At 40.3% G+C, this 24,329-nt stretch overlaps 1 protein-coding gene across 1 annotated transcript in view; it reads left to right on the top strand.

Moving 5' to 3' along the window:
- The window catches only part of LOC133576551 (steroid hormone receptor ERR2-like), a 415,815-nt gene that overhangs the window by 326,541 nt on the left and 64,945 nt on the right, over positions 1-24,329 (top strand). Inside the window, exon 7 of the mRNA XM_061929856.1 lies at positions 1,343-1,459. Within this exon, the coding sequence (XP_061785840.1) occupies positions 1,343-1,459 (117 nt within the window). The remainder of the gene's footprint in view (positions 1-1,342; positions 1,460-24,329) is intronic.

Raw genomic sequence — 24,329 nt, 5'->3', positions numbered from 1 at the left:
GCAAAGTCCTTGCATTGCACGGAGAGGGCAGCCTTCCCATCATCCTTTAGGAGGGATGGGCTGGGGGAAAGGGGTCGACGACGGCGAGCATCGCCGTAATGAAGCCAATTTATCCGCGAATCACAATGGGGGTTGGACTTGGGGGCGGGGCGGCGCACGTCCCATCAAAGTGCCACTAAAGCCTCCTCTCCTTCAGGAGTGTCACTAAGGTCACCTTTGCAGGCCGTAATGTAAAAGTTGTCCATCTTACACTGCAATACACCTCAAACTAGGGTTGTAGTATAGTACCGCGATACTAATTAATCATATTCGGTACTATATACTCAATAGCCCTGCTGTAGTGTGTAGCATGCTGGGAATTATCTGTGCATGTGATGGAGGAATGCACAGTGCAGGGTTAAAATTCTACTGAATTTGCATTAAATCAGGTTGTTTTAGCTAATAATCATGCTGCAAGATCTAGCATGTTGCATTCAATGTTTATTCCCATTATTTTTCCATTAATTCCCGTTACCGTATTTTTCGGAGTATAAGGCGCACCGGAGTATAAGTCGCACCTGCCGAAAATGCATAATAAAGAAGGAAAAAAACATATATAAATCGCACTGGAAACTGCAAACTATGAAAAAAACTGCGATTTACAGTCCGAAAAATACGGTAATTCCCATGGAAAGATTCCAACTTTCAATATATTCCCGGAATTTTGCAACCCTAATCACAACATCTTCTTTCGTTTTTTTTTAATGTATATTATGTTTATAAAGTCAGGAAATATGTCCCTGGACACATGAGGACTTTGAATACGACCAATGTATGATCCTGTGACGACTTGGTATCGGATTGATACCCACATTGGTGGTATAATCCAAAACTAATGTAAAGTATCAAACAACAGAGGAATAAGTGATTATTACATTTGAACAGAAGTGTAGATAGAACATGTTAAAAGAGAAAGTAAGCAGATATTAACAGTAAATGAACAAGTAGATTAATAATTCATTTTCTACCACTTGTCCTTAATAATGTTGACAAAATAATAGAATGGAAAATGACACGATATGTCAGCAGCTAAATTAGGAGCCTTTGTTTGTTTACTTACTAATAAAAGACAAGTTGTCTAGTATGTTCACTATTTTATTTAAGGACAAACTTGCAATAAGAAACATATGTTTAATGTGCCGTAAGATTTTTTTGTTAAAATAAAGCCAATAATGCCATTTTTTGTGGTCCCCTTTATTTAGAAAAGTATCAAAAAGTATCAAAATAATTTTAGTATTGGTACCAAAATATTGGTATCGGGACAACACTACCGCAAACATATCATATAATGTTGTTTTTGCAGGTAATATCGAGTACAGCTGCCCGGCCACCAACGAGTGTGAGATCACCAAAAGGAGACGCAAGTCCTGCCAGGCGTGTCGCTTCATGAAATGTCTCAAAGTAGGCATGTTGAAAGAAGGTAAGCACTTTGTTTTAATGAGTTGTATTTAGGTCTGTACTTTGTATTTGGAAATCTCCTTGAGATGACATGTGTCTCTTTATATGTACCGTATTTTCTGGACCATAGGGCACACCAGATTTTAAGGCACACTGCCGATGAGCGGGTCTATTCAGGTCTATTTTCATAGAAAAGGGGCACCGGATTATAAGGCGCATTCAAGGGGTCATATTAGGATTTAAAACATTTCCTTGTGGTCTACATAACATGTAATGGTGGTTCTTTGGTCAAAATGTTGCATAGATTATGTTTTACAGACCATTTTCCTGTTTTTGTGGGCGGTCTTATTTACGTGGCTCACCTTCGACAGCGCGCACATTTTCAGGACTTATGCAGATCCCAAATACACATCAGCAGGTACCATAAGGTAAGAACATTTTTTTTTTGATAATGTTCCGAAACAAAACGCCAGGTAATATGTCTGCTAATAGGTGCCATTTTGCGGTCCTTATACACACACCATAATAATACTCGTATGTTTAATGCGCCGACAATCCATCAAGCGGTGCGGCTTCATAGCTTACCGATGTCGTACTAAAAACATTTTGACAGATTTTTGAGCGCCGTGCGTAATGTTCTATATTCTCAATGGGACATTTAAAGCTTTGTGTTGTTTACTGGCGTCATATTGCAGTCTACACGTATCTCTTATGTGTGACTGCCTTCTACTGGTCACACTTATCATTACACCATGTGCTTCGAGGTCGGTAAGCACAACCATAATGATTCCGTACATTAGGCGCGCCGGATTATTAGGCGCACTGTCGATTTTTGAGAAAATGAAAGGATTTTAAGTGCGCCTTATAGTCTGAAAAATACGGTAATAGTTGTTTGACATTTTAAATCCAAAAATGTATTCTTAAGAAAAATGGAACAAAAACCCTTTTATTTTATTTTATTTTTTTAAATCAATCCTCAAAAACGATTAATCGATTTAGATTCAGAATAAATAAAAACACTGTCGCATTCAACTTAAAGGCAAGTACTGCTTCCTGATTACAGCAGCACACCTAAAACATGCTGAAATGTATGCATATTACTGTAATATATCAGTTAATCTACTAATAAAGATACATTTCTCTTTAGTTTTGTTTGCTTTATATACAGACCTGCGGAAACATCCTGACACTTTCAAGCTGCTCACTGTGTAATGTGAAGTGTTCTGTAGCCTATACACTCTGCCATCTGATGTCTTGGAATTGCAAATGCCTGCAAAGTCTTACTAGAACACAAATGAGACTCAGATGGGTAAGGAAACAAGATTCAACCACTGTTATCATTATCAGCCCAATGTTGAATATAAAGAGTTTTAGATTTTACAATTAAACAATTAAAATTTGTTTCCCAATAAACACACACAAAAGTACCAGAAATTGGTACAGTTGAGTACCGGTATCGATTCCCAGGTACTGTAATGATTCAAATGTGAAAGGTACCCATTCCTAGTTATGGTTACGATGTTTCTGCTACGGTTGGGTGGTCGCATGGTAATGCACGGACCGTTTCCCCAAGATGCAGATGGAACTCCGCAGGCAGGGTGCAGGCAGGAAAATTATTTATTGTCCATAAATCAGTCAGGTGGCAAAACAAAACGGAACAAGGCAAAAAACTAGCACTGGAAAGCTAACATAGGAATCAAAGGAGGACTAACGTAACTTGTTGCATGAGCAAACAAAAGAGCCAGCACTGAGTGTTTGGCGAAAAGCAGGAATAAATAGCTCTCTGATTAGTGCCCCGGAGCAGGTGAGCATCCCAAACACTAATCAGAGGCAGGTGAAAATAATCAGCACTCATAGCAACTAAGAAACACTAACCCAGCTGTGCTGAAAACACAACTAAGGGAGTCATGACAGTTTCAGACATTCCGACACTTAACAAATTAACATTAAGGGTCGTCACATGGCCAATTCCTGGTTCACACAGATGACATTAGATCAGGGGTGTCAAACTCATTTTAGATCGGGGGCCACGTGGAGAAAAATCTACTCCCAAGTGGGCCGGACTGGTAAAATCACGGCACGATAACTTAAAAATAAAGACAACTTCCGATTGTTTTCTTTGTTTAAAAATAGAACAAGCACGTTCTGAAAATGTACAAATCATAATGTTGTTGGGGTTTTTTTACACTTACATGTCGCGGTTAATAGTATTCTACCTTTATTTGTCGTTATTTCTATTTTCTGAATAATTTATGTGATAATGTTCATTAGTCAAGTCATTGGTGTTAATATTCAATCCATCAAGATTAAAAAATGATATCAAAATCGAATTACAGTTTATGTAATTTGATCATTTTCCTCGACTGGTGCACTAACATCATTTTATTTTGTCCATATATTTAGCATCATCTACAAAGATACAAAGAATTGCTATTTTGACATCTAGTGGACACATTTAGAAAAGCAGTTTCTTTCATTTAAAAATTTCAGGTTAATTTTTATACTTAGCAAACCAGATAAAACCTGTTTGCGAGCCTGATCCGGCCCTCAGGCCGTACGTTTGACACCCCTGCATTAGATGATGGGATTTACCATTTCAGTACTGGAGAACGGTTCTGCAATGACTGAAAAAAAAGCACATACACTCCTGTTAGTAATAGTGAATTTCCCCACAAAGTCTCACATACAGTCGCAATCAAAAGTTTACATACACTTGCAAAGAACATAATATCATGGCTGTTTTGAGTTTCCAATAATTTCTACAACTCTTATTTTTTTGTGATAGAGTGATTGGAGGAAAATACATTTCCTCAAGAAGGTCTTATCTGGGGCCATGTGATGTCAGATGAAACAAAAATGTAGCTGTTTGGCCACAATACCCTGCAATATGTTTGGAGGAGAAAAGGTCAGGCCTTTAATCCCAGGAACACCATTCCTACCGTTAGGGATGTCCGATAATGGCTTTTTGCTGATATACGATATTCCGATATTGTCCAACTCTTTAATTACCGATACCGATATCAACCGATATGTACAGTCGTGGAATTAACACATTATTATGCCTAATTTGGACAACCAGGAATGGTGAAGATAAGGTACTTTAAAAAAAATAAAAAAAAATAAAGTAAGATAAATAAATTAAAAACATTTTCTTGATTAAAAAAGAAAGTAAAACAATATAAAAACAGTTACATAGAAATTAGTAATTAATGAACATGAGTAAAATTAACTGTTAAAGGTTAGTACTATTAGTGGACCAGCAGCACGCACAATCATGTGTGCTTACGGACTGTATCCCTTGCAGACTGTATTGATATATATTGATATATAATGTAGGAATCAGAATATTAATAACAGAAAGAAACAACCCTTTTGTGTGAATGAGTGTGAATGAGTGTAAATGGGGGAGGAAGGTTTGTTGGGTTGGTGCACTAATTGTGAGTGTATCTTGTGTTTTTTATGTTGATTTAATTTAAAAAAAAAAAAACAACAAAAAAAAAAACGATACCGATAATAAAAAAAAAACGATACCGATAATTTCCGATATTACATTTTAACGCATTTATCGGCCGATAATATTGGCAGGCCGATATTATCGGACATCTCTACCTACCGTCAAGCATGGTGGTGGTAGTATTATGCTCTGGGCCTGTTTTGCTGCCAATGGAACTGGTGCTTTACAGAGAGTAAATGGGACAATGAAAAAGGAGGATTACCTCCAAATTCTTCAGGAAAACCTAAAATCATCAGCCCGGAGGTTGGGTCTTGGGCGCAGTTGGGTGTTCCAACAGGACAATGACCCCAAACACACATCAGAAGTGGTAAAGGAATGGCTAAATCAGGCTAGAATTAAGGTTTCAGAATGGCCTTCCCAAAGTCAATCAATCAATCAATCAATCTTTATTTATATAGCCCTAAATCACAAGTGTCTCAAAGGGCTGCACAAGCCACAACGACATCCTCGGTACAAAGCCCACATACGGGCAAGGAAAAACTCACCCCAGTGGGACGTCGATGTGAATGACTATGAGAAACCTTGGAGAGGACCGCATATGTGGGTAACCCCCCCCCTCTAGGGGAGACCGAAAGCAATGGATGTCGAGTGGGTCTGACATAATATTGTGAGAGTCCAGTCCATAGTGGATCCAACATAATAGTAAGAGTCCAGTCCATAGTGGGGCCAGCAGGACACCATCCCGAGCGGAGACGGGTCAGCAGCGTAGAGATGTTCCCAGCCGATGCACAGGCGAGCGGTCCACCCCGGGTCCCGACTCTGGACAGCCAGCACTTCATCCATGGCCACCGGACCTGTGCCCCCCCCCCCTCAAGGAAAAGGGGAGCAGAGGAGAAAAGAAAAGAAACGGCAGATCAACTGGTCCAACAGGGGGGCTATTTAAAGGCTAGAGTATACAAATGAGTTTTAAGATGGGACTTAAATGCTTCTACTGAGGTAGCATCTCTAATTGTTACCGGGAGGGCATTCCATAGTACTGGAGCCCGAATAGAAAACGCTCTATAGCCCGCAGACTTTTTTTGGGCTCTGGGAATCACTAATAAGCCGGAGTTCTTTGAACGCAGATTTCTTGCCGGGACATATGGTACAATACAATCGACAAGATAGGACGGAGCTAGACCGTGTAGTATTTTATACGTAAGTAGTAAAACCTTAAAGTCACATCTTAAGTGCACAGGAAGCCAGTGCAGGTGAGCCAGTATAGGCGTAATATGATCAAACTTTCTTGTTCTTGTCAAAAGTCTAGCAGCCGCATTTTGTACCAATTGTAATTTTTTAATGCTAGACATAGGGAGACCCGAAAATAATACGTTACAGTAGTCGAGACGAGACGTAACGAACGCATGAATAATGATCTCAGCGTCGCTAGTGGATAAAATAGAACGAATTTTAGCGATATTACGGAGATGAAAGAAGGCCGTTTTAGTAACACTCTTAATGTGTGATTCAAAGGAGAGAGTTGGGTCGAAGATAATACCCAGATTCTTTACTGAGTCCATCTTTACATTTAAGTCCTGACTTAAATGTGTGGACAATGCTGAAGAAACAAGTCCATGTCAGAAAACCAACACATTTAGTTGAACTGCACCGATTTTGTCAAGAGGAGTGGTCAAGAATTCAACCAGAAGCTTGTGGATGGCTACCAAAAGCACCTTGTTGCAGTGAAACTTGCCAAGGGACATGTAACCAAATATTAACATTGCTGTATGTATACTTTTGACCCAGCACATTTGGTCACATTTTCAGTAGACCCATAATAAATTCATAAAAGAAGCAAACTTCATGAATGTTTTTTGTGACCAACAAGTATGTGCTCCAATCACTCTATCACAAAAAATTAAGAGTTGTAGAAATGATTGGAAACACAAGACAGCCATGACATTATGTTCTTTACAAGAGTATGTATACTTTTGATCGCGACTGTACATTGGTTGTGTAGTGTTTGTGTAATCACGCTAACAAAGCAACATATGGCAAACAAAACAATTCCAAAACAACACCATCCGCCTCGGCAGACGTAAAACCGCGAGTTCCTTCATCGTTGACTTAACCGTCTTAATGAGGGCCGCATGGAGGTGCAGGTGGCGCTGACCTGGGGGCGACCCCAGTGACATCATCCCACAAGTCTTACTTAGCTCTCGTCACAGTGCCGAGCCTGGCGGCGTTTCCCTGCGCAGGAAGCCGCTGAGCTGGATCAAGTGTAACAGTACTCTCTCTGCAGGAGTGCACAGGCAGCTCTTTACCCTCCAGGGACGTCTACCCCATCAAGCCGCCTCACCTCCCCTAACTCTCTGGGGCTCTGGGTGTCTCTCCACCTGCATTCTCTCTCTCCTGCTCGCCGTATTGATCCTCTAAATGCTTTCTGAACATCCACCCTCACTTCCTGCGTGTGTTGTTGAGACCTTTGGGAGTCTGAAGGGGGGGAAACCGAGACAACGCTGAGTTACGACCACCTAGTTTGCATCTTGCTTTATTCCTTTTTTGTGTACATTAGCGTTTGTGCTAAAACTTCAACGCTCGTTTGGACCTTTTTATTTATTTTCAACCAAAATAAAGTAAGTAAAGTTAGGTTGGGAGCTGGATAATAAAAAAAAAATACAAAAATACAAAAATACCACATGCTAAACAGCGTGCGCAATCTATACAATTGTGTGTACTAGGGGTGTGCGGTATACCGGTACAAGTACCGTATTTTCCGCACTATAAGGCGCACCGGATTATTAGCCGCACCTTCTATGAATTACATATTTCATAATTTTGTCCACCAATAAGCCGCCCCGGACTATAAGCCGCGCCTACGCTGCGCTAAAGTGAATGTCAAAAAAACGCTGCGCTAAAGTGAATGTCAAAAAAACAGTCAGATAGCTCAGTCAAACTTTAATAATATATTGAAAACCAGCGTTCTAACAACTCTGTCCCAAAATGTACGCAAATGTGCAATCACAAACATAGTAAAATTCAAAATGGTGTAGAGCAATAGTAACATAATGTTGCTCGAACGTTAATGTCACAACACACAAAATAAACATAGCGCTCACCTTCTGAAGTTATTCTTCATTCGTAAATCCTTCGAATTCTTCGTCTTCGGTGTCCGAATTGAAAAGTTGCGCAAGCGTGGTATCCAAAATGGCCGGTTCCGTCTCGTCGAAGTCATCGGGAGTCAGTGTCGCTGTTGTTCTGTGAATCCTGCCTTCCGGAAAGCTCGGACCACAGTTGTGACCGAAATATCTGCCCAGGCATTTACGATCCACTGGCAAATGTTGGCGTATGTCGTCCGGCGCTGTCTGCCCGTCTTAGTGAAGGTGTGTTCGCCTTCGGAGCTGTGTGAAAAAAGCCACCCGGCCTCTTCGCGTAAACTTCCCTTAACCACTCGCTCATCTTTTCTTCATCCATCCATCCCTTCGAGTTAGCTTTTATGATGACGCCGGCTGGAAAGGTCTCTTTTGGCAAGGTCTTCCTTTTGAATATCACCATGGGTGGAAGTTAGCATGGCAAGCTAGAACCACAGTGAAGGATGACTTCTCATTCCCTGTGGTGCGAATATTCACCGTACGTGCTCCCGTTCCACAGTGCGGTTCACAGGAATATCAGTTGCTGTGAAATACGGTAGTAATCCGTGTGCGGATGGAGAGATTGCGTCTTTTTATGAACCGGATCCTTTTCGCTTAGTAGGAGCCATTTTGTGGTCTTTACAGATGTAAACAGGAAATGAAACGTACGGTGATATCCGCGCGTTTTTTCTTCTTCTTCCGGGGGCGGGCGGTAGCTTACAGTAGAAGAAGAAGCGCTTCCTGTTCTATGGGGGCGGGTGCTTACCTTGGCGGTTGCTTGCGTAGAAGAAGAAGCGCTTCCTGTTCTACCGGGAAAAAAGATGGCGGCTGTTTACCGAAGTTGCGAGATCGAAACTTTATGAAAATGAATCGTAATAAAGCGCACCGGGTTATAAGGCGCACTGTTAGCTTTTGAGAAAATTTGTGGTTTTTAGGTGCGCCTTATAGTGCGGAAAATACGGTATAGTACCGCGATACTAATGAATCATATTCGGTACTATACCGCCTCTAAAAAGTAGCGGTCATCCTCCCCCCGTCGTCGTCACGTTGTGTCTTTGCTGGTTTTACAAGCCGACGAGCATGTTCGGCAGCGGACAATCACCGAGTACTAACAAGCAGACACAGTGTGTAGACAGAAAATGGGGAATGGACGCATTTTGGCTTAAAAACTAAAGATAAAGGTGAAGTTATAACACTGAAACTGTCTGGCTATGTCTTAGTTTTTCCTCTGCGTTTTGTCTTTGTTTCATGTCTTTAGTTCCTGTCAGCACTCTTATTTTGGTTATTTCCTGATTGTCTCCCTGAGTGCTTTTTCCCCTCAGCTGTGGCTGATTGGCACCGGGCCACACCTGGTGTCAATCAGCCAGATGCTATTTAAACCTGCCTTGCCAGCCAGTCTGTGCTGGAGTATTGTCGATGTATTGTCGCTAATACTTGTCGATGTCTACTACTTGTCATTCTCATTGTTTGCGGTAAGCTGTTCCTAATAGCTATTTACAGTTTGCTGTCTCCTGGCTCTTTTGTTTCGTGTAATCCTGTTAGCCGTTAGCTGTTTCCAGTTTTTCTGTTTTCAGTTTGGCTACTCCTAGTTCCTGGTTTGTGTTTTACATTTATTTTGGACATTAAATCATGTTTTCCCGCACAAAGCCTGCCTTCTCTGCATCTTGGGGTTCGTCACCTAAACCTTGTGACAGAAACACCCACCGGAAGAGGTGCTTTAAGACATGGCTAGCTAGCTAGCGGCTAAAGTCCATCCGTCTACGTCTAAATCAGTAATCCTCGCCTCCATGGCGACAAATACAGTAAGTTTCTTACAAGTATCATCCCTGCAGGACGAGGAATATCTAAACATGCTTCACTACACACCGTAGCTCACCGGCTTCGCAATGTAAGCAAACGCCATCTACACCTAACATCCACTGTAATGATACCAAGTACAGGAGCGTATCTAGTCGATATTACTATTATTACACCGATATTTTTTTGCATCACAAAATCTTTTTTCGTTTTTAAATAATGTATATTATGTTTATAAACTCAGGATATATGTCCCTGGACACATGAGGACTTTGAATATGACCAATGTATGATCCTGTAACGACTTGGTATCGGATTGATACCCAAATTTTTGGTATCATCCAAAACTAATGTAAAGTATCAAACAAAAGAAGAATAAGTGATTATTAAATGTCAACAGAAGTGTAGATAGAACATATTGAAAGAGAAAGTAAGCAGATATTAACAGTAAATGAACAAGTAGATTAATAATTTATTTTCTACCACTTGTCCTTAATAATGTTGACAAAATAATACAATGGAAAATGACACAATATGTTACTGCATACGTCAGCAGCTAAATTAGGAGCCTTTCTTTGCTTACTTACTAATAAAATAAATGTTGTCTCGTACGTTCACTATTTTATTTAAGGACAAACTTGCAATAAGAAACATATGTTTAATGTACCATAAGATTTTTTGTTAAAATAAAGCCAATAATGCCTTTTTTGTGGTGCCCTTTATTTAGAAAAGTATCGAAAAGTACCAAAAATTATCAAAATAATAGAATGGAAAATGACACAATATGTTACTGTATATGTCAGCACAGGCACGTGCACACATAGGGCCCTATGGGTGCTTGAGCCCCTGCCCTTTTTTGCCTCGTCTTAAAAAGTGCCCTGCTCTGCCTGTGTGTGTGTTTTTTTTATTTTTTTATTTATTTAAACAACATTAATAAATTCCTGTCAGGGATGTAAAAAAAAAAAAAAAAAACAGCGGTACAAAAACTCCATGTTTTCTTGTAATACCGGGTTGTTTGAGCCTGCCGCTTCCGCCAGAGAGGGAGAGAGAGAGAGAGAGGGCGAGTGAGTGAGTAAGTGAGAGGAGAGAGAGCCAACTGCGCCCCTGAGGAGACGTCACGTGACAGTGGAGCAACTTGAACCTGTGAGTTATGGTCTAGTCGCCGTCCACTTATTCAGCATCTAATATGGGTAATATTTCAGAAAAACGCTGTATTATTCTATTATTCAATGTGTCAGCTTCTGTTTTTGCCGGACGTCGGAGCACGGCGCATCAATTGAGCACGGCGCATCAATTGAGCATGGCACATCAATTCCGCACAGAGCAGAGCGGATCGTGCGGGTCAGGAAGTAGTGTAGAAAATACAAAATAAAACACCGGGTTAATTTTCAAAATAAAATGCACTGTGTTTACGGCGGATCACATTTCTCACAGTAGAGGTTTAGATATAAAGTTTATTGTGGCTTTGCTATTACTGTGTGGGTTAACAAAATAATGATAATAATAACAATAATAATAAGAATAATAATGATAATGATAATAATAATAATAATTATTATTATTATTATTATTATTAATAATAATAATTTCAGCATTCTGGGGATATAAGATGTAGGTTATCTGTTAGGAATATTACCATCTGTATTTAAACTTGATTCATGTTGATTATGCCTGCAGCACAATGCCAAAAAAAAGAAAGGATACAGAAAAGGAAGGAGAAGGAGCGCCAGGAAGCAGCTAAGGGTAGCAGACCTCTTAATGCATGGCTAAAACCAAGTACTAGCACCAGAATTCAAGAAAGACCACAGACCTCAGAAAGTGTCACACCTGAGAGAGAAGCAGAGACCTTAGAAGCAACACCTGAGAGAGAGGAGGAGGAGAGTGTAGAAGCAACACCTGAGAGAAAAGAGGCTTTAGATGCAACTCCTGACACAGAGGAAGCCATAGAAATCCCGGTAAATGTTGGGGAGGAAGAATCCACAGGAACTGAGGCAGATGATACTACTGCAGAGGAAGCCATAGATGAGGGGGAAGTTGAAGGAGCTACAAGTGATGTAGGAGAAGAGGTCTTATCAAATATTGCACTGTTAAAGTATCCTACAGATCCTGCCCACCAACAAGCTTTTGATCTAAAATGTAATGCCAGCTATGTCAAAATGTGTGTTGATAGAGGACCATATCAACCTGTACTTAGATGTCCCAAAAATGCAGATGGACGATCATTTCAAAGAAACTGGTATAACACTAGGCCGTGGTTGGAATACTCACCAGACAAGGATGGTGTGTTCTGCGTTCGTCTTTTTCTTAATGAAGAAAAGTACAGCAGGTCTGCTTGGAGAGTGGCTGGGTTAAACAACTATATTTAGGGCCCGCCATGGCCCATTGCAAAAGGACTCCCACAGGGAGTCCTTATGCAATGGGACATAAGGACCTATTGTTTTTCTAAGGTTTTATTATTATTCTTTATTCTTTCTTTATTCTTCCGCAGCTTTGCGCACTACTTTCACCCCCTTAACATGCTTCAAAACTCACCAAATTTGACGCACACATAAAAAAACGCGAAAAATACCAAACCCCAAAACTCAAAATTGCGCTCTAGCGCCCCCTACCAAGTAAACTTGTTCTAACTCCCCGTACGAATGTCGTAGAGACATGAAACAAAAACCTCTATGTAGGTCTCACTTACACTTAAATTTATTTTCTCGGGCAAAAATCTACAGGAAGTTTGCTATTCCCCCTTCAACACTAAATTTTAGTAAAATCAGTCACTTTTGCCTCTTTCAGCTGTAATTTCACCCCCTTAACATGCTTCAAAACTCACCAAACTGAACGCACACATCAGGACTGGCAAAAACTGTGATCTAATAAAAAAACCTAACCCCAAATTCAAAATTTGCGCTCTACAGATTTTTTTTAATAAAACGGAGAAAAAACTGCTCCTCGGAAGAAAATAATTACAAAACTGCCTGTAACTCCCACTGGGAAGGTCGGATAGACATGAAACAAATACCTCTATGTAGGTCTCACTTAGACCTACATTTCATAAATTGACAACCCTCAGCAAAAATCAACAGGAATTTTTCTATTCCCCCTTCAAAACAACATTTTTGTAAAAACCGGTTACCTTCCTTCAAAATCTATCTCCTCTGAGCGCGTTTGTCGTTTCGCCTTCAAACTAACACAGGTGAGAGATAAAACCCTTGTGATTAAAAGAATAGATGGGATTTTTAATACCTGCTCCGGTTTTGATTTTATGACCCTTCAAAGACCCGCTGCGCTGATGCTCCTGCGGTGCTGTTTTTCTAAGATGGCTGCTTAACAGCAGGAAGCACCAACGTGCCCACACAATGCAGACAAGGTAGGTACACTAGACAAAAGTCTTGGGACACTTCAGACTACAAGTAGACAAAAGTATTGGGACACTTAGGACTAGCACCTGCCAAATACGCGGGCCCGTCCAACGCTGCTTGCAGCTTTAATTATTTTTGTATTTTTTTTCAAAGTTCATGTTGCACTGTTCAATGTTCAATATTAAAGTGCTTATCTCTTTAACAATAAATAGCCTAATAATAAACCAGTGTTTTGTTGCTTTTCATGTCTTCCAAGCCTATGATAATGTGAATTAACTCATTATGACAATAATTTGTTGACACAAAAGAAATGGCAATCACTTTTACCTACAAAGGACACACAGCCTAGTAGTTAGCTTCCTATTAGCAAATTTAATTTTACATTAATTTCCATATTGTGTAAAGGACCAAAAAAAAATGTCCTGCCCTTTTCTGACTTTGAGCCCCTGCCCCTCTATAATCATGTGCACGTCCCTGTGTCAGCAGACTAATTTAGGAGCCTTTGTTTGCTTACTTACTACTAAAAGAAAAGTTTTCTAGTATATTCAATATTTTATTTAAGGACAAACTTGCAATAAGAAACATATGTGTAATGTACCCTAAGATTTTTTGTTAAATTAAAGCCAATAATGCCATTTTTTGTGGCCCCTTTATTTAGAAAAGTTTCAAAAAGTACTGAAAAGTATCGAAATACATTTTGGCACCGGTACCAAAATATTGGTATCGGGACAACACGAGTGTGTACGATTATTGGACGTGTTGCATGCGATCTACTAACACTGTACGTGCTATTCATAAGTGGTGCAGACCGCCTTATTTAATTGAATTTTTTTTTGGCATTTACCACTTATCTTTCACTATGGAGAAACTCGACCATTTACTTCACATTCATGCTATCATCCTCTGACTTGTGGCGTTTTGCTATCAAACAGCAGTAAACATGTACCACTTTTTATGGGCATTTTAGAAACAGTTAGGTGTAGGTTGTACAGTATACCGGTGCTAATAAAGTACTGTGGTACTAACGGATTGAAAACAATGCTATTTTACTGCATTTTAAAAAATACCGGTACTTTTTTTTTTTTCATTCGCATGCTGCCGTGGGGCGGTGAAGGACAGAGCCGAGGCGCATGATGCTGAGTGTGTCAAAACGCACACACAAAGCGCATACAAGCAAAATCAGTGTGGAGAGGAAGAATGGCAAAAGTTAAAGTTAAAAGTCAAAGTACCACTGATAGTCACACACACACTAGGTGTAGTGAAATTACTCTCTGCATTTGACCCATCCCCTTGTTACACCTCCTGGGAGGTGAGGGGAGCAGTGAGCAGCAGCGGTGGCCACGCTCGGGAATCATTTTGGTGATTTAACCCCCAATTCCAACCCTTGATGCTGAGTGCCAAGCAGGGAGGTAATGGGTCCCATTTTTATAGTATTTGGTATGACTCGGCCGGGGTTTGAACTCACGACCTACCGATCTCAGGGGCGGACACTCCAACCACAAGGCCACTGAGCAAAAAACGACCTTTCTACTGGTTAATAAAGAGTATGGGGATGTTTGAGCTTCAAAACTACCAATAAAGGTGAAGCTTTAAACACGGAAGCGCCACACTGCAAGCGGTGGATTCATCAAAAGTGGCATGAGAGCTGGGGTCACCAACGCGGTGCCCGCGGGCACCAGGTCGCCCATAAGGACCAGATGAGTTGCCCGCTGGCCTGTTCTAAAAATAGCTCAAATCGCAGCACTTACCAGTGAGCTGCCTCTATTTTTTAAATTGTATTTATTTACTAGCAAGCTGGTCTCGCTTTGCTTGACATTTTTAATTCTAAGAGAGACAAAACTCAAATAGAATTTGAAAATCCAAGAAAATATTTTAAAGACTTGGTCTTCACTTGTTTGAATAAATTCATTAATTTTTTTTACTTTGCTTCTTATAACTTTCAGAAAGACAATTTTAGAGAAAAAATACAACTTAAAAAATGATTTTAGGATTTTTAAACACATATACCTTTTTACCTTTTAAATTCCTTCCTCTTCTTTCCTGACAATTTAAAGTAATTTAAGTAAATTTGTTTTTTTTATTGTAAAGAATAATAAATCAATTTTCATTTAATTCTTCATTTTAGCTTCTGTTTTTTCGACAAAAAATATTATGTTTAAAATTCAAAAAAAATGATTCTGGCAAATCTAGAAAATCTGTAGAATTAAATTTAAATCTTATTTCAAAGTCTTTTGAATTTCTTTAAAAAATGTTGTTCTGGAAAATCTAGAAGAAATAATGATTTGTCTTTGTTAGAAATATAGCTTGGTCCAATTTGTTATATATTCTAACAAAACATGCCATCACAATTCTAAAATTAATCTTAATCAGGAAAAATTACTAATGATGTTCCATTATTATTTTTTTTATTTTTTCAAAAAGATTCGAATTAGCTAGTTTTTCTCTTCTTTTTTTCAGTTGAATTTTGAATTATAAAGAGCCGAAATTGAAGATAAACTATGTTTCAAAATTTAATTTTCATTTTTTTCGTGTTTTCTCCCCTTTTATAAAAATGTTAGTGGCTAGCTAGTTAGAATGGGATATTGTGATTTCACAAGACTGTCTCAGAAGTGATCATTTGAAAATGTTCAATTTGAAAAATGTGCACTTAGAGAAAATATAAAAATAAAGTGTTGCATATTGATATTTATCTGTTTCTATATATATTTATTGTGAGAAATCATTAAGATGATCAGTGTTTCCACAAAGATAAATATCATTAATTATTAATAATAACATAAATTGAGCAAATTGGCTATTTTTGGCAATTTATTTAAGTGTGCATCAAACTGGTAGCCCTTCGCAATAATCAGTCCCCAAGAAGTAGCTCTTGGTTTCAAAAAGGTTGGTGACCCCTGCATTAGAATATTATATTCTTTAGGGATATGTTAATATTCTAAATGGAAAAAACGAACACCATTAAAAAAAACAACGCCAGCAAAAAACACCAAAACGCATCAATTTAATTGTTTTAATCAGCTCCTTAACTTACCCGCTCGCAGCTGTAAAATTATGAAAGGATGTTGCTGTACAAACGATGTGTCTAATATTTTTTATTTCTGACAGACCATACAAATATGTTGAAACACACACAAACACACATTCTCTGTTCCTCGCCTGTCTTTACGGCACGAGCCGTGACTGTAACTGTCAGTTTGCACGTCCTTTTTAGAGGTGGAAAAAAAAAAAAAAAAACGCTCAATAGTGCTCGCAAAGTCGTGATGAGTGTTCATGAATCACATGACCATTATCAAAGTCTTTTAAGCTCACACAATCATTGATGGCATGTCCGCAAGGCCAACTGGTTGCCATCTATAGAAGGTGATGATCTCCACTTCCTTGAATAATGGTGGTATGGGATCCAAATGGCTGTTTGGCCCATTGCCCATTTTCAGTTTGGCCCTTGGTGGCAAAAAATCTGGGCACCACTGCTCTTGTAGGGGTTTTTTTTGTTGTTCTTTTTCAAAAGGTGAGGCATCGGAGCTTGAAATTTTTTTTAAATAAATTAAAAAAAAAAAATTGGAGCAAAATCCAGAAAATTAATTAAGCAATTTAAGTAGTACAATAAGTGGCAAAATGTTTAATTGAGAAAAAAAAGAGGAAATAAAGCTGACTGTCACAACTGGGGTGGTATAGCTCGGTTGGTAGAGTGGCCGTGCCAGCAACTTGAGAGTTCGAGGTTCGATCCCCGCTTCCATCCTAGTCACTGCCTTGGGCAAGACACTTTACCCACCTGCTCCCAGTGCCACCCACACTGGTTTAAATGTAACTTAGATATTGGGTTTCATTCACTATGTAAAAGTGCTTTGAGTCACTAGAGAAAAGCGCTATATAAATATAATTCACTTCACAACTCTTTCTACTGTCGCTGATATGCTTGCTTGTGGCAGCACAATGCTGCAACAATACAGTGTACGGCTCAGCGACCTCCTTAAGCGTCCGGCAAAGGCCAATAAAAGGTCAGCGAGTCAGTGGAAAAAGAGGGTATTTACAACGGGTGCAAGGTATGGTGTCACGGCTGCCAGCAGTCTAATAGTAGCGCTAATACAGATTTAGCATCACTGTTACATATTGCAAGGATTGCTTTATTCTGTCATTTATTTCAATTGTAGTTTGTGTCTGTTTAATGTTGGTTTTATAAATATTGTTTCATTGTTGATGCTGTTTGTATAGTGACGTTGTGGTCTAGTTCAGTGGTTATTAACCTATTTTCCAACCTCTTTAGACATCCAATGAAAGATAAAGTTTGGTCGCCCTTCCTCAGAATTATCCCATTTATAAACCCCTTAGAACCTAGGCTAAGAACCTCTAGTCCAGGGTTGTCAAACTCATTTTAGCTGAGGGGCCGCATGGAGAAAAAACTGTGCACACGCGGGCCGGACTATTAAAATCATGGCATTAAAACTAAAAAATAAAGACAACTTCAGATTGTTTTCTTTGTCTTACTTTGGCCAAAAATAGAACAAACACATTCTGGGAATATTGCAATAAAAATATAGAAAATAATACCGGCAGCGGTAAAGTTTAGATCCATGAAGGAAAGAAGAAAGGGAATTAATGTTTATAACTGAATACATTTACATATGCATAAAAATGTGGGGTTTTTTTGCATAATTTTTTTTATGAGTTAACGTTTATGACAACCTTTTCCCAAAACACAATATAGAATGTGAGATATAACAAGATAATGCATACATTTATCATTTGTTTTCAAAAACAGTTACAAAAAAGTGGGACCCCAAAAATGTACTGTGGGACCCCATTTTTATGACTTGATGGGGTACCTGGTACCCCATTTTTAAAACTCCTAGCACCAACACTGATGCAAAACAGCAGCAGGCGACTGTGGCCTGCGGGCCGGTTCTAATACTAATCAAATATCATCCCGGGGGGCTAAAGATAATTCTATTCGGGCCTTGACTTTGACACCCCTGTTCTAGTCTACTTAGTCATGATTTTTTTAAATTATTTCTACCATGTTTAATTTTTCATACATGTTTAAAGCTATTTTTATATCTATCCTATGTAGTAACTCTCGATTTTCCACCTTTTTTTGCAACTATATTTTAATGCAATTTTCATATGAGGCTTGTATTCTAGTAAATATCGAGTGTAGAATTGTTTTGATAATCTTTAAAATTGTGTCAGCGTGTAATTTTGTTTTTTGTCACAGTTTTGTAATTATGATTCCATACAATGTGTATTGTGTTAAAAGATTTACGTCATTAGCATGTTTGATCACAATTGCATGTCCTCGTTAAAGAGATGCATGTTGATTTCCGTATTTTTCCGCGGTGTGTTTGTATGTTTTAGGCTGACTATTTTATGCTGTCCTCGGCTCTCTTTTCCTGAGCAAACGTGCGATGGCGGGATAGCGTTGCAAGCCTTATTTTCCTGCAAAGATTTGCAATATCCAATATCACTGACTGTCAGGTCCCCTTGCCAATCAATAGGATTACATCAGACAGCAATCTATACGCTAAGATGACATCATCACAACGTATAGCTATTGTTAAGATCTTTAGGCTGCACATGTCAATAAAGATATTGAATTGGAAATGAAACCTGTGGTCCTATCTTCAACACAGTCAGCCAATATGTTTGTGTCCACGCCTGCGAAGCTCGACTGTGCTTTATGATCCGATCATAACATTGCTACTCGTATTTCACCCGGCAACCATTCTGAGTGTCCCTTCGCCCCCATACCCTCCCAACCCCTAGCTAGTCTTCATGAAGGGGCCCGCCACCATAAAACATGGCTACTGCTTTTAAGATGATCTGACCATCCTGACCCCCGTGTTTTTTTTCTCCTCTGGGCCACCGCCGCTTTCTCTTTGGTGCTCGGTCTGGGTGTGGGTGTATGAGGGACCGAGTTGTGGAATGTGGCGCTGACGAGGGAGGGTGTCATCCAGCTGTCTTGTTGTGGTCACATTTCTTCGTACTGTTCCGTATCACATGAGGAGGAGATAATCCCCACACTGCTCGGATCAAAGCCGGGGTGCGTCATGTGAGAGACTGAGCTAATGAATTCAGATGATAACAGCACATATCTTGAAATGAACATTGTCCTGTAGTTGTGGCTGGAGAGGCTACATTAAAACTCGGGTACCTGAGTTATATTCTTTAACTAAAAAAAAAACAAAAATATTAGCATCATACATAGGGGTGTGGGAAAAAAACGATTCGAATGTGAATCGCGATTCTCACGTTGTGCGATTCAGAATCGATTCTCTTTTTTTATTTATTTTTTTATTAATCAATCCAACAAAACAATACACAGCAATACCATAACATCCATCCATCCATCCATCCATCCATCTTCTTCCGCTTATCCGAGGTCGGGTCGCGGGGGCAGCAGCCTAAGCAGGGAAGCCCAGACTTCCCTCTCCCCAGCCACTTCGTCCAGCTCCTCCCGGGGGATCCCGAGGCGTTCCCAGGCCAGCCGGGAGACATAGTCTTCCCAACGTGTCCTGGGTCTTCCTCGTGGCCTCCTACCGGTCGGACATGCCCTAAACACCTCCCTAGGGAGGCGCTCGGGTGGCATCCTGACCAGATGCCCGAACCACCTCATCTGGCTCCTCTCAATGTGGAGGAGCAGCGGCTTTACTTTGAGCTCCCCCCGGATGACAGAGCTTCTCACCCTATCTCTAAGGGAGAGCCCCGCCACCCGGCGGAGGAAACTCATTTCGGCCGCTTGTACCCGTGATCTTGTCCTTTCGGTCATAACCCAAAGCTCATGACCATAGGTGAGGATGGGAACGTAGATCGACCGGTAAATTGAGAGCTTTGCCTTCCGGCTCAGCTCCTTCTTCACCACAACGGATCGATACAGCGTCCGCATTACTGAAGACGCCGCACCGATCCGCCTGTCGATCTCACGATCCACTCTTCCCTCACTCGTGAACAAGACTCCGAGGTACTTGAACTCCTCCACTTGGGGCAAGATCTCCTCCCCAACCCGGAGATGGCACTCCACCCTTTTCCGGGCGAGAACCATGGACTCGGACTTGGAGGTGCTGATTCTCATCCCAGTCGCTTCACACTCAGCTGCGAACCGATCTAGTGAGAGCTGAAGATCCTGGCCAGATGAAGCCATCAGGACCAAATCATCTGCAAAAAGCAGAGACCTAATCCTGCAGCCACCAAACCGGATCCCCTCAACGCCTTGACTGCGCCTAGAAATTCTGTCCATAAAAGTTATGAACAGAATCGGTGACAAAGGGCAGCCTTGGCGGAGTCCAACCCTCACCGGAAACGTGTCCGACTTACTGCCGGCAATGCGAACCAAGCTCCGACACTGATCATACAGGGAGCGGACCGCCACAATCAGACAGTCCGAAACCCCATACTCTCTGAGCACTCCCCACAGGACTTCCCGAGGGACACGGTCGAATGCCTTCTCCAAGTCCACAAAGCACATGTAGACTGGTTGGGCAAACTCCCATGCACCCTCAAGGACCCTGCCGAGAGTATAGAGCTGGTCCACAGTTCCACGACCAGGACGAAAACCACACTGTTCCTCCTGAATCCGAGGTTCGACTATCCGGCGTAGCCTCCTCTCCAGTACACCTGAATAGACCTTACCGGGAAGGCTGAGGAGTGTGATCCCACGATAGTTAGAACACACCCTCCGGTTCCCCTTTTTAAAGAGAGGAACCACCACCCCGGTCTGCCAATCCAGAGGTACTGCCCCCGATGTCCACGCGATGCTGCAGAGTCACCATAACAATGCAATCCAATTCCAAAACCAAACCCGACCCAGCAACACTTAAAACTGCAATAAACAGAGCAATTGAGAGGAGACACAAACACGACACAGAACAAACCAAAAGTAGTGAAACAAAAATGAATATTATCAACAACAGTATCAATATTAGTTACAATTTCAACATAGCAGTGATTAAAAATCCCTCATTGACATTATCATTAGACATTTGTAAAAATAAGGAAAAAAAAGAACAGTAGTGTCACAGTGGCTTACACTTGCATCGCATCTCATAAGCTTGACAACACACTGTGTCCAATATTTTCACAAAGATAAAATAAGTCCTATTTTTGGTTCATTTAATAGTTAAAAAAATTTACATTATTGCAATCAGTTGATAAAACATTGTCCTTTACAATTATAAAAGCTTTTTACAAAAATCTACTATCGTATTTTTCGGACTATAAGTCGCAGTTTTTTTCATAGTTTGGCAACTATGCCAGTGTGACTTATATATGTTTTTTTCCTTCTTTATAATGCATTTTCGGCAGGTGCAATTTATACTCCGGTGCGACTTATACTCCGAAAAATACGGTACTCTGCTTGCATGTCAGCAGACTGGGGTAGATCCTTCTGAAATCCTATGTATTGAATGAATAGAGAATCGTTTTGAATCGGGAAAAAAATCGATTTTGAATCGAATCGTGACCCCAACAATCGATATTGAATATACTCAACCCAAAGATTCACAGCCCTAATCATACAGTATATCATACCAGTGATTATTTCTGAAAAAATCGGACGTCTGCGTGCTGTCTGTGCCTTATAATTAAGTATTTAGTAAATAAAACCCCGGAAGACAAAATTGTTTGTCTTTGCGATATATAGTAAAAGGTCCAAACTTGTTTGTAGTAAAGCATGGCTGCCAAACACCCACCTGGAAAGATCGCAATACCTGTGCTTACTGTAACAGTGAATACTGCTTAATTTATTTTTATTTTTTTAAAGGAAATCGGAGGAAGAAAAGAAAGATGTTGTATGTCTAAAACTGGGGTGTCAAACGTACGGCCCGCGGGCCGGATCAGGCCAGCGAACAGGTGTTATCCGGCCCGCGGGATGAGTTTGCTAAGTGCTAAGTATAAAAATGAGCCGACATTTTTGAATGACAGAAACTGCTGTTCTAAATGTGTCCACTCGATGTCACAATAGCAATTCTTTGTATCTTTGTAGATGATGCTACATATGTACAAAATAAACCACATGATGTTAGTACACCAGTCGAGGAAAATGGCCAAACTACATAAATAACATTCTGTAATTTGCTTTGTAATTAACACCAATGAGTTGACTGATGAACATTATCACGTAATTTATTCAGAAAATATAAATAACGACAAATAAAGATAGAATACTATTAACCGCAACATGTAAGTGTAAAAGAAACCCCAACAACATTATGATTTGTACATTTTCAGAATGTGCTTGGTCTATTCTTAAACAAAGAAAACAATCTGAAGTTGTCTTTATTTTTAAGTTATCGTGCCGTGATTTTACTAGTCCGGCCCACTTGGGAGTAGATTTTTCTTCACGTGGCCCCCGATCTAAAATGAGTTTGACACCCATGGTCTAAAAAATGCGAATAAATATTGGTCCAGCGTATTCAAGATGGAGGTCGCGGTTTCGTGCACATCCAGAGAGATGCAGACTGGGAGGGACTATCAGCGAGGTGCGCAGAGTGGGGGGCGGGATTTACAGTTTGAATTCTGCCTGGTGACACAAGATTCAATTCACCCAGCTTCAATTAATGCACATGCTTAATCAATCAATCAATCAATCAATGTTTACTTACAGTATATAGCCCTAAATCACGAGAGTCTCAAAGGGCTGCACAAGCCACAACGACATCCTCGGCTCAGATCCCACATCAGGGCAAGAAAGAACTCAACCCAATGGGATAACAATGAGAAACCTTGGAGGGGACCGCAGATGTGGGGACAAACCCCCCGCCCTGGGCAACCGGTGCAATGGACGTCGAGTGGATCTAACATAATATTGATGCTAAGAGCACGTCATAGAATGTATTATTATTATTGTGGCTAAAAGGGCTAAGCTGGTGAATGAATAGACGTTGGCAAGTGCAACTGTCATGTCTGTGTTGATCATGTTTTTGTTTGGCCATGTGCTGTTTGTTTTTTGGACGCTTTTTAGTTCCTGGTTGTTCACTCCCTTGTTTTGTTTCCATGGTTACCCATTAGTTTCACCTGTTCCACGTTTGGACTCACACACCTGTCACCAATCATGTCACTGTTATTTAAGCCTGTCTTTTTCTGTTGGTCGGCCTGGCGACATTATCTGCTGTTACCCTTGTCACGCATGCGTTGATCCCATGCCATTGTTCCATGATCATTTCCATGCTTGTTCCAAGTAAGTCTTTGTTTATTCATGTCACGTTTAGCAGTTCTTTTGTTTCATGTCCTTAGTCTTAGTTAAGTGTAAGTTTTTGTTTCATAGTTAAGTTTGTACCTCCGCCTTGTGCGCACCTTTAGTTTGTTCTTTTTGTTATAGTAAAAATAAATATGTCCTTACCTTCACGCCATGTCCGCTCCAACTTTTATTGTATCTCGGGAAAACAAACCCGCCATAGTCCATGTCATGACAGCAACTAAATAATGCACTTGCTGAATGCTATAATGACATGTTTTGATGCTAACATTATCTGCTTACTGCAACTACGAGGGTTGACAACTCCCTAAAACAAATAGGGGACACCTTGTGGGGCTTTTTTTTGCCATTTTTATTTTTCTGAAAGGAGTTTATACTATCTGCAAAGGCTAAATGGAGGCAGCTTCTTAGACTTAGACTTAGACAAACTTTAATGATCCACAAGGGAAATTGTTCCACACAGTAGCTCAGTTACAAGTGATGGAAAAGATGGAAAAACTTACTAGTCAGAAGAGTTTATTTGCATCGCATATTTTATACTATTTGACGTCTCCGCTCGGGATGGTGTCCTGCTGGCCCCACTATGGACTGGACTCTTACTATTATGTTGGATCCACTATGGACTGGACTCTCACAATATTATGTCAGACCCACTCGACATCCATTGCATTCGGTCTCCCCTAGAGGGGGGGGGGGGGTTACCCACATATGCGGTCCTCTCCAAGGTTTCTCATAGTCATTCACATCGACGTCCCACTGGGGTGAGTTTTTCCTTGCCCTTATGTGGGCTTTGTACCGAGGATGTCGTTGTGGCTTGTGCAGCCCTTTGAGACACTTGTGATTTAGGGCTATATAAATAAACATTGATTGATTGATTGATTGACTTCAACCAGAATTTAATTAGATGTGCAGGTTTTGGACTAACCCAAAAAATACCATCATTGCTACATAATTGCTTTTAGAATTATGTAAAATTTTGGGGGATATATACATAC

Source organism: Nerophis lumbriciformis, linkage group LG34 (assembly GCF_033978685.3).
Source record: "Nerophis lumbriciformis linkage group LG34, RoL_Nlum_v2.1, whole genome shotgun sequence".
Classification (NCBI taxonomy): Eukaryota; Metazoa; Chordata; class Actinopteri; order Syngnathiformes; family Syngnathidae; genus Nerophis; species Nerophis lumbriciformis.
This window is presented reverse-complemented; position numbering and strand designations above follow the sequence as displayed.